Source organism: Synchiropus splendidus, chromosome 9 (genome assembly GCF_027744825.2).
Source record: "Synchiropus splendidus isolate RoL2022-P1 chromosome 9, RoL_Sspl_1.0, whole genome shotgun sequence".
NCBI classification, from domain to species: Eukaryota; Metazoa; Chordata; class Actinopteri; order Syngnathiformes; family Callionymidae; genus Synchiropus; species Synchiropus splendidus.
Genome location: NC_071342.1, coordinates 12,133,978 through 12,145,078, shown reverse-complemented (window position 1 = coordinate 12,145,078; position 11,101 = coordinate 12,133,978). Strand labels below are relative to the sequence as shown.

The following is an 11,101-nucleotide window of genomic DNA, read 5'->3' as shown; positions in this document are numbered from 1 at the left end:
TCATCGCTGTGTTGCGTCATTATTTGAACGACTGAAACTTTGTTATTCTCATGCGCGACCAAGCGCGCTGACTTCGATTGTGATATGCATTTAGGAGCTACAGCCCACAGATGACGTTAATGAATATCTCGTCAAATATGGTGGGACGAAGACAACAGTCCAAATGTATTTAAAAAAATATAAATAATACAACGTGAAATTATTTCAAAAATATATATGTATAAAATTATATATACATTTTTTTAATTCATTATAATAATTATTTATGTAGCTGTTTGAGTGGAATTCATCCAGAGTGAACAGTGAAAAAGCACAACTGGCTGAAAGGGCTTTATTTTAGAAACAAATAACAAACAAAATCTCAATAAATACAAACAGGCTGATTTCAAAACAGCACAATGAATCAACCCATCAAGAACTCAGTGAGTAGAATCAAATATAAAATCAAAAATACATATGTTCATTAAAATCGGGGGGAAAAAAAAATCCACTTTTCAAATCTCATTCTCAATAAAGTGCCCGCTCTTATGCAGTATATTTTAAATCCCTCACGAACATATTGCGTTTAAGAAAGGCAGTACCGTGATCAGTGTTCACATGTCTCAGGATAGGTTTCCCTTCAAAGCGCGTCATCATGGCAGCAGGAGCCGGTCGTCACAAGAGCACAGGACTCGACAGCACCTTGTTTTTCCATGTAGAAAAACAGGCTTTTAAAGAAGCAAGACAGTGATCATCAGGTCCCTGGAGACAAAGACTGGCCGTCCATCAATGCCGCTGATCCTGCCGTGGATCTTGTCCCGCATCAATGCAGACGGGTGTCTCTTGAGGATCTCGGTGTGACAACATCATCAGTGTCACGTGACATCAGTCATCTGGGCCTCGAGGGGGGCATCAAGGCAGCTCTCCCAGCGAGCTGTCAAAACAAACAGTGAGGGTAAGCTGCTTTTGGAAAGCTGCCTAAAATCTTGATTTTTGTTTTGAAAGTTGAAGCTGACCGTAGTGTGCGGCAGCGGAAGAGGGCCAGCTGATGGCTTGGGCTTCACCGGAGGCATCGGTGGTTTCGGCTGCATCATAAAAGAAGAGGATCTTTCAACACCTGTATTTATTAGTCGTGTACGTTGTGGTCTTATAGAGCAACTGACCGTCTTGGTGAGTGGTGGCAGAGGTTTGGATGGAGGGCGTGGCATCGCCTGATGAATCATGAAATATAAATATTATTGACAGCAAATTCAACATTGAACATTGGTGAATGTTCGACTATTGAAACACATGATGTAAGCACAGGTTGCATCACGAGGAGCCTTTTAAAACAGCCACTTAATCGATGAACAGCAAACAGCAAAGAGGTGTGTTTCAATATGCAGCTCATTACATGCTGTATCCGCTGTCGAAAGAAAACATTTTGTTCACGGTTTTGTGACACGTCTGAGTAACATCATTCATTTCCTATATTTCATCCGTTGGATAAGCTCATTTCAAAATGCTGTTTCATAAGAATATTTCAAAAGTTGCAAATCAGAACGGATGCTGAACCAACCCTCGCCTCACCCTCGTTTGGTAGATGCACCACGTAGCTATGATAACACATCACGAAAAAATAATAACTACATGAGACTTGAAATAATGTTTTTATGTTTGCATAAAATGGACCAGAAAACAGGCATCTCTATTAGTGGATTTCTGTTATTCAAAAACTCTATCTTCCACCAGCTTACACGCCACCTCCTCCCTGGCTCTTCCCTCTCAGACCCAGTCATTACTGTGTTATGAATAATAATGGCGTAGCCAAAACTCTTCTGCTCTCCAGTTAGCCGGTCTGACACTGGAATGTTCACCTCAGAGCAGATGGGCTTGCTTGCAGCAGCTGGCAGTGACACAGGAGGCTTCAGAGCCTAAAAGATAACAACATTAAGTAGAAACGTAAACATCACAGGATTAAAACAATGTGTTTAAGTAAAGAAAACAACAAAGGATGAGTAACCTGTTTCATGAAGGAGGGCTGAGACAGAGGTGGTGCCTTTAGTGGTGGCTGGAAGAGAGCGAAGAAGGAACCACAGTGAGAAGCGCTAACCTCACCATCTCAGCACTTACAGAGATCAGACAAAATTAGGCTAAAAATGTAACTGATTTCCTCCCCAAATTAATGCGATTTAACATCCTAAAATTCATTCTGATTCAGCATTCAGCATTCTAAAACACCAACTTGGCCTCTCATTTGTTTCGGATCAATGACCACGGTTATAAGACGGGAATTTGGAAATTTCTCTCAGTCGGACTGCACTACCTGGATTATGGGGTTTGTGGCTTTATGAAGCATTTAGCTTGACTATGATCAGACTGGGTGATCTGCCCCTGTGTGAGCCAAAGTGAAGGAAGAAGTGCAAAGACGATCTAATACTGCCCATGCTCTCTGGTCTAAAGCATGACTTGGTTGTCTGAATATTTAACAGTGATGTTCAAACTTAAAACCAGATCGGACTGTAGCTATGTTTTTATTAAAAACCCTGTCTCCTAAGCATTGTTTAACCAGACCAACATTAGGTCATGAGATCAATGGCGGGGTATTTTTATTCTGAGCGCTTACAGTAGATCGATAAAGGGACAATATTATATTTTCAATGTTGCAAAACAAGGCCAGAGATCAGAAAAACAGTATATCTTCCAATAAACGTAAATGTTTTACCAATAAAAGTGTATTGAAACTTCACTAAATGAACAGACAGACCTCTGGTGCAGCTCTGCTGGGCTTAAACGCCCTGCCAGATGACCTGACTGAAGCCGGGGTCAGAGGTTTACACACTTGAGTGTGTGAGGACTCTACGAAGGTGGGCTGGCTGATCGCTGTGGACCCCAGTCGGGGACCGCTGGAGTGAAACAGTGGGTTGGACTGTCCAGAGGTAGATTGGAGGCATCTGAGAAAACAATTTCTGGTTATTGTGTGAGGCTACAGGACGGTTTCTGACTACACCAAACAGCATTGTTACTGTAAAAAAATGATGTTTAGAATGTAAGAAAATCTGCACCTTTTCGCAGGTTTATGTTTTCGTACGAAGCACATTAGACTTCCAACGATCAGCACCATCAGTGTGAGTAAACCCACAGCCAGGGATACAATGAACACAGCCCCTGCTCCTGCACACACACACACACACACACACATATGTAAGGATCCAGGCCAAAAGCAGCTACTAAATGACTGTAATAATGTTAACATGTTAGTTACGGGGGGGAAAAGCTCAGAATATAAAGGTACCTGCAGCTATCTCTGACTGCTGTACGTCACAGTACGGTGGTGCCCAGCCCGGATCACAGTGGCACCGACTTTCATGGTCACAAACCTGACCACAAAACATTTTGGTTAGAGAAGTTGACAAGAAAACGTGCTTCAACTCCACCAATCTTTCTCACCCCATGGTTGTGGCACTTAGCAGAGCAGTCGTTGCTCCCGTACGCTCTGATGGTGCTCATGTCCTGACACTTCTGGTTGAAGCAGACCTAAGAAGGAAGTGGTCACATAGCGCATCGAAAAAGTCTCTCCTACCTCCTCCACATCTAGAAAATCCTCACCATGTTGTTTCCACACCTGGTCCCCGTGGGCACCAGACCAAAGTCGGCGGGGTAGTTGTCGGCGGGGTTCATGGTTGCCTCATTGCAGACGTTGCTCCCTAACTGATAGAAGGACTTCCTGGACGTGACAGGGAATTCCCAGCCCCCCGAACAGTAAAGAGTCCCACAGGACTGATCTCTGCCACCAACCACAAACACAATCATTCCCACGACTTCAAATACCATTACGATGAGCTTGTTGTAAAACATTCACACTCACTGGATGGAACATCGTTGGCTGAATAGCTTGTTCCGACAGCTTCCATACCGGGAGTAACAGGCGTCCACAGCAACGTCAGCATCTGAGGACAGTTCAATCATGAGTACTAACTTAAAAACTGGGTCCGACCCCAGATGCAATGGAAAAATAACCCACAACATTAATGACGTGCCGATATCCCATAATACACTGCTCTTATTACAATCGCAGGAGCATTGTCTGACTTCTTTTGTCGAGCATTTAGACCCAAAATAGTATCTCAATGTGAGTCAGAACCTTTAACAAGGTGTTACCTGGTCCCCACAGTCTCTTGCAATGCTGCTGTCTGGAAGGACACTGGCCATTGTAGCAGTATCCCCTTCCCCGGTTGCACGACAGGCCATTCTGCGTGTAGGCGTCGGCAGGACAGGAGGCTGACAGCCCTGTGCAGTACTCTGCCAAATCACAGTCTCCAGCTTTTGGTCTGCAGACGCTGCCGGTGGCTTTCAGCTGCGACGTAAAAGGAAACACAGATGGTGACGTACCAGACACTGATAGAAAAGCAGTCAGACAGCCGCAGGCTTTGTCTGGATGTATAAGCTAACACGTTGGCTGCACGTGACTGCGGCACACAAGGAGGTTTGTTTACTTGACAGTTGTGGCAGCATTCTCCGTCGGCGCACTGGGCTCCCTCGTTCAGTCGGCAGGTCGAAGCGTTGCAGCACTTATTCTTACATTCCTGGCCAGAAAAGAGGAAAAAAATTTGCAATTTTGTGATAATTTGTTCATTTAATTATTTACTTCCTGTCTGTCAAACTGTCGTGAGACAACAAAAATACATGTTTTAAGTGGAGTCAGCTCACTTTTCTGACTCATCACTCGTAATCCATGGACATTCAATTCACAACAAGCTGCAGAAGAAAGAATGTTTCTGGTTGCAGCTTCGCTCTTGATTCACTGTATCGACAAATGAGTGACTTCTGTGATCTTGTGACCTGCTGCTTCAAGGAGCACAGAGATGCTTGTGGCTCTGCAGTGTTTTAATAGGAGAGTGACTGTTAAATTTGTTCACCGCATGACTTGGAATGTGCGTGATAAGGTTTGACATAAGTGACTCTGAATTGATTGTCAGGAAATCTCTCCTCTTAGAGACGCGACTCACCTCCACAGTGCCGCAGTCACACTCCTCTCCTGACTCCAGAAAGGCATTGCCACACATCGGGCCTCCGAAGATTCTCTCCGTCGAGGGGGAATCCAACAGGCAAGCAGGGTTCACCTCCTCCAGGAACCTGCTGAGCTGCTGCAGGCTGCAGCTGCTGAACAGCTCTGGATACACAGTCCTGCAAACACGGTCAGAATTCACTGTACAGTGAAAGAAACGGTGGGGTTTTTAAGGAGACGACGGAGGAGTACCCGACGCTCTCAGCCATGATGCAGCCTCTCTTGGATATCACCGACCCGCAGACGCAGTTTTCAGTGTCATGGGACAGTCCCAGGTTGTGACCCATCTCGTGAGCAATGGTAGCGGACACGCCGACGGCGTTGTTGTTGTGGTCCTGTGAGTTGGAGAGGTTAACCATGAAAACAGAAGCACTTGACTTCACATATATCATCTGTACCTCGTTGACGGCCCCGGAGCTAGAAGTGCACATTGCATTTGTGTTTGCGAGGCCAACAGTGGAACCGTCAAAGTCCAGTCCTCTAGAGGAGGTAAAGGGACATAGAAACATTAAGAATGCATAACAGGATAAGATGTCCTTCTGGGGGGTTGTTTTAGCACTGGATAAATAAAGTAAGGCTTGACAAAAGTTACATCATGAAGAGAAACGAAGATATTACTTCAATGTTGAAATAAAAACTATTCTTGAAATGGTCGCAATAAGTAGCATACAACTCTACTACCACTTAAAAGTTAGCTTTGTTTTCCCGAGTTATTTTTCCCCATGATTTCCACTGGGACAAAAAACTGCCAGTCAAAACACAATGTGATCCATTCTTGAGCATGAGCATGTAAACATTCCAAGCACTCTCATCACTTCGATTTATAGGTATCAACAAAGCTGAAAAAAGCCTCGCTCAAAAAAAACAAAGCTGTCAGGCTTTGTTAAGAGTCTTACGTGATGAACTGGGCATTGTCATGTTTGGTCCTGGGTACCAGGTTCCGCTGACGCCACTCGAGGAAGCGAGTGAGAGTCTCCTCAGGGTTGGTGCTCACAGTGATCTGATCTGAGTAAGACCAGACGTCCAGACTGACCAGCATCACCCGGACCCCCACCGGACGATACAGCTGAAACAGAGGATGCAGTCATTTCAGTGAAATGAAGAAGTCAGACATGAGATCATATTCGGAAGCTGCTTGTTACAGGAAAAACCACTAGTCTAGTACCATCTGATGCCACTCTTTTTTCCTTTTTTCCTTGAACAGAAGTGTGAAAAATAAAGTGTGAAGATTCACAGCTGAAGTTGTAGTTTCACAATGATGAGTGGTGTTTTTAGAAACTTGATGCTCAGACTTCAGTCAGAGGAAGAGTCCCCCGGAGACGACTGAACAATAATCCTGGGGTATGAAAGCTAAAATCACAAAGTCACTCGAGGAATGAAGGCACTTAAAAAAATCTATATAAATAAATAAATTAGTTGTGTTTTACAAGGTAGGACAAGTTGACCTACATTTTCATCTTTCAAGATTTTTTTTGCTTTATTAAGGCGGTGAGCAGCACTGCAGACTGAGTACCACTAACTTTAGAGGGGAGTTTTCTTGCGGTCAGAGATGGAACTGTGCTTTTCATCTGTGCTAACATGGCAGCTAAGATCTGGGCAACCCTAGTTTGGAAAAAGACTTTGATCAGTGGGGATAGAAACTGAACATTACATCTGGTTTCATGGCCTCAGACAAACCACAGAGTGAGTGTCAAGAGTGACTCAAGTGTAGCAACATTCTTAACTTAGCTCTCGATTTCCAGCTGAGGAGTGTCAGCATGTGCTCCAATATAACGCTTCTGTGTTCATGACTTATTTACCTTATTTTCTTTCTTTAAAAAAAGAAAGCTTGTGTGCTTCCCTAAACCTCTCGATGAGGTGTTCACCAACTATGCTGATACATTTACTGAGTCATTTTAACAACACAAAAAAATGTGATAAACTGCAGTGAAACAAAAGTACCTTGTCAACATGGTTTGCAATTTCCAGCACTCTTGCCTCGATGGCTTTCCTACTTCCAAACTTCTTGTACTGAAATGAAACAACATTTAGCAAAGAATTTGAATTCCAATCATGAGCAAAGGGGAAGCTTGACAAGAGAAACAAACCTCGGAGTTATCCACCACTACTGCCAGCTCCACTGTTCTGGATTTGGTTTTGTGCTCTTTAGTCTGCGGTCGGCTCCTCTGGGTGACACAGAGAGGAAGAGGAGCTTTGCATGAATGCATATGAGGTTTTTTTCTCTTTTTATAAGCAGACGGTACAATGAAATGAACAAAAATACGCCTGAAACAATCACATATTTAGAAAAACAGGAACGTCTACATCCCAATTCATGCTTTCTTAGTATTGTGTGCTCATGTGTTCTGGAACCTGTGAGGAAGTTCTGAGGGCAGCTCAAGAGATTGTTGGATTCCATTTGAAACAAAACTACAAAAGTTGTTTTTCTAATTGTTCATAAGGCCGCTTGTGTCTTTACCAGGCTGCTGAGACGAAACATTCCAGAGGAACGGGCTCCGTGATCATAGAAAGTGGTCGTGTTTCCATGGGAACAGGAGCTCCTCTTCAGCCTCAGATGCTTGTAGTTGTAGACAGCATGAAGAGCTTCACCAGTTTCCGAAACTCTACTGTCTTCTCTTAACGGCTCTATGAGGTACGTTTGGCCCTGGAGGTGAACAAATCCCCTGCAGCGGACATGTTTAAACACAGATGACCACATGACGTGTTATTTTCACTTTCCACACCCATTGACCCACATAAAAACATCTCTTTTTTCCAAGTCTGAGTGATGTCTGATGAGTCAGTTATTGGCTTCAGTCAGAGAGACATAGCTGTGGTTGTGTTAATGGAGAAGAGTCCTGTCATGTGATTGGTCACGGTAGTCATGAGTCCAAGACACAAGTCACAGTCAAGGTCACGACAAGCTGTAGACATTAGTGATGCAGGACAACACACTTGATTCCTGAGCAGAGTTCCACGCTGACAGACGAGTCCTCCAGCCCGACAACGTGTCCGTGATAGTAACAGTGAGCCTGCACACCACAGAGATGTCAGTCAGATATGTGAGGAACAGAAGGGACATGTCACGCACATTCACCACAATCAGGTGGGGCACACTCAAAGAGGAACCTTATTTAATTTAGACATAAACGTGGGGCAATGCCTTCCTCAGAAACACTCCTTTGTCATTTTGTAACTAAACATTTTGTCATTAGAAAGGAGAACAATGAGTCAAAGTCAGGGTGAGTTCACAGGAACTAGACATTACAACATAATGGCAGTAAAACCAGCTAGTATGATATCTACCTCAACTACTCATTGTCACGACTGAAACCAATATAAACATCAATCACTCCAGCTCACTTCTTTTTTAATCTCCTACTATGAATACTACGTACAAAACCACTACTCATGTACTCATGTACTTCATACATTGAATGATATGATTTATTTTACAGTTTTAGACTACAACAAGACCATGTTTACCACCGCACCTGTAGCATCTACCTGAGCAAAATAAGCTGCTTGTACTACTATTACTGCCGCTGCCCATGACTTCAATGATAATGCAACTATGAAAACATGAGAAGTAACACTTGTAGAACACTACCACAAGCTATTACTATCACTATGTACTAGTAGTTGCATTTTACTGTTGCTCCTGTGACACACTGACAAATTCAATACTAGCCCTACTACTACTACGCTACTAACATGATAATTACCACAGTAACTACTCTATTACACTTGGATTAGAAACCATTATTTAACTAACTCACCATACTATGACCCATTTTAAACCATTTTACGTATTACTACCATTACTAATATAAATACTACTTCTGTTGTGTTCATCATTAATTAGTAGAAAACTTAACAGAAACTTCATACATTTATATTGAAAAATTATGGGGGGTATGTGCAATCTATGAAATATTAATCTTTATCAAAGTATCATATATTTTAAAAAAAAATCCATAACATTGGAAAAACATTGTATGAAGACTGATATATGTGGGGAAAATAAAAAGAAGCCGTCTTTGGTCAGCGATAGTCATAACCGTGTTTGGGGAAAAGCGTGTAAAGTATAAATAAAAGCCGTGAAAACACATGGTTATAGTGTTGAAAGAAAACAAACCCGCTGACCTGGTGGTCCGGAGTAGATGTGAGTTGAGTCCCCTGCTCAGCAAAATGAGTCACAGTAAAATCCTGTCTCAATAGGTCCCTGAAAAACGAGTGTAAAAATGAGTGAGACCGACGATATAATATAATATTTGTTTGAAGTGTTAAAATGTGCTCACTTGTTCTTTTGCAGTTGCAGTGTGCGTTCTTTCCCACCAATGGCGAGGGAGTACTGAAGGGAGTCAGGGTAGGTCTGCGCAGAAATGGATCCATTTTAGCCGACAGTTCCGGAGAAGGTGACTGGTGCTGGTGACACTCACCTGAGTCGCATCAGCTTCAGCAGGTTGAGATGAATCCTTCAGCCTCTGAGGAGTCACAGTTTGGAACTTCATCACATGAGGTAGAGTCCTCTCTCCTCCAGCTGCAAATCCTGCGAGAATCAGAACATCAGAGTCGAAAGAAAGTTTTTTTTTGTCTATTTTTTTTAATCAAAAAAGAGGGAGTGGTACCCAGCGATGGTATTAAAATCCATATCAAACATCCAGGGAGGAGCATGTTTCTCTGTCCGAGGACGGTGTCGGAGTGGGCTGCCGGCCACTGAGGACTTGAATGGACCTCCAGGTTGCCGCCCTCCTCTGGTGTCATATCCTGGTCCCCTCCACGGACCGACGTGAGTCACAGGACGCTGGAAGTCACGTCAGGAGTCACGCGTCTTTAGTTTCACATTAGAATAGGCAAACACATCCACTTTTCACAAACGTAAAATGCTATTCGGCGCAAAATAATGGATCAACTATCTTCCTTTTTTGTGATCAACAGAAGCGAGGGCGACTACTACTACTGCTACTACTACTACTACTACTACTACTACTACTACTACTACTACTACTAATAATAATAATAATAATAATAATAATAATAATAATAACAATAATAATAATAATAAATTATGTGACCAATTCATTAAAAGAAACATTAATTTTTGTCGCCATCTCGTGGAAGAACATTTAAATAAAATGTATTTAAAATTTATAACGGTTCTGTCCAAACCGACCACATATTATCGTACAACTTAATCCAATCAGACAAATATCCACAAACTTCTGTAAAGTTGAAAGATGCTGAATAATGACTATTTTATGCTTTTAATAAAAATAATTAGGTCATTAACTAATAACATTAAATATGAAAACAGTTTAAAAATAATAAGTCGATGAGAAAATTCAATGGTTGACAGTTTCAAGAAAAAGAGAAGTGAAAGAAATGTACTGCGTACATACAGTAACAATGCAGTACCTTCAGCTCGAATGTTTTTCCCTTACATTCATTCTCAGAAGAATTGTAATTCTTGAGCCCAGTCTGTAATTCTGTGAAGTGTTTCATAAGTGTTAAGATGTTGTAGAAAACCATATCAAATCTATTGGCAGGTAAATAACCATGAGTGTTTGGTGTTTTTTTTTTATCATGTTTTGAGTCGCTTTATCCATTAAAATTCCATGGAATACGCTCATAATCGTTCGCATTACTGTGCTGGTGCACGGAAGGCATATAATCTCATAACCGTCTTGGCGGGGGAGGGGAAAATTGAATCTGTTGCTCCATTGTTAAAATGTCGATACGGTATTAGGCTATGCTTTTATCATATTAGAAATATGTGACCCCACTTACTCCACTTAACAAAGACGCGTCTGTAAGTCATTATCAAGTGATCAGGGCACTGTAAACAAGATTGCTTTTATACACGTCGCTCCTGTCACAAAGTCACAGCGAGTCGACTCTAAAGCCACAAAATAATCCATATTGTGTTTTTTTAAACCTCTTGATATCATACAAAATAATATCCACAATGAACTGAAATAGTACTTTAGAATATTTTCAAGAAACTATAATAAATAAACACATTCCATCTTACAATAAGTGGAATTCAATATAAGATTTTTACTGCAATGTGGTCGGTCACTTGTAATATCGGTT

General features: G+C 42.1%; 1 protein-coding gene across 1 annotated transcript; it reads right to left on the bottom strand.

Moving 5' to 3' along the window:
• Nucleotides 1-325: 325 nt before the first annotated feature.
• adam8a (ADAM metallopeptidase domain 8a) lies at nt 326-10,691 on the bottom strand. Its single transcript, XM_053875004.1, has 26 exons — nt 10,424-10,691; nt 9,637-9,812; nt 9,448-9,557; nt 9,307-9,380; nt 9,152-9,230; nt 7,961-8,037; nt 7,485-7,689; nt 7,114-7,191; nt 6,968-7,036; nt 5,923-6,092; nt 5,425-5,506; nt 5,219-5,361; nt 4,968-5,145; nt 4,455-4,544; nt 4,120-4,315; nt 3,827-3,908; nt 3,568-3,745; nt 3,409-3,495; nt 3,254-3,338; nt 3,024-3,132; nt 2,726-2,912; nt 1,982-2,029; nt 1,836-1,892; nt 1,143-1,190; nt 996-1,064; nt 326-913 (listed from the first exon to the last, which is right to left on the bottom strand). Exons 2-26 carry the CDS (start codon nt 9,770-9,772, stop codon nt 869-871), a joined length of 2,682 nt encoding a protein of 893 aa, XP_053730979.1. The 5' UTR covers nt 9,773-9,812; nt 10,424-10,691; the 3' UTR covers nt 326-868.
• Nucleotides 10,692-11,101: the final 410 nt, after the last annotated feature.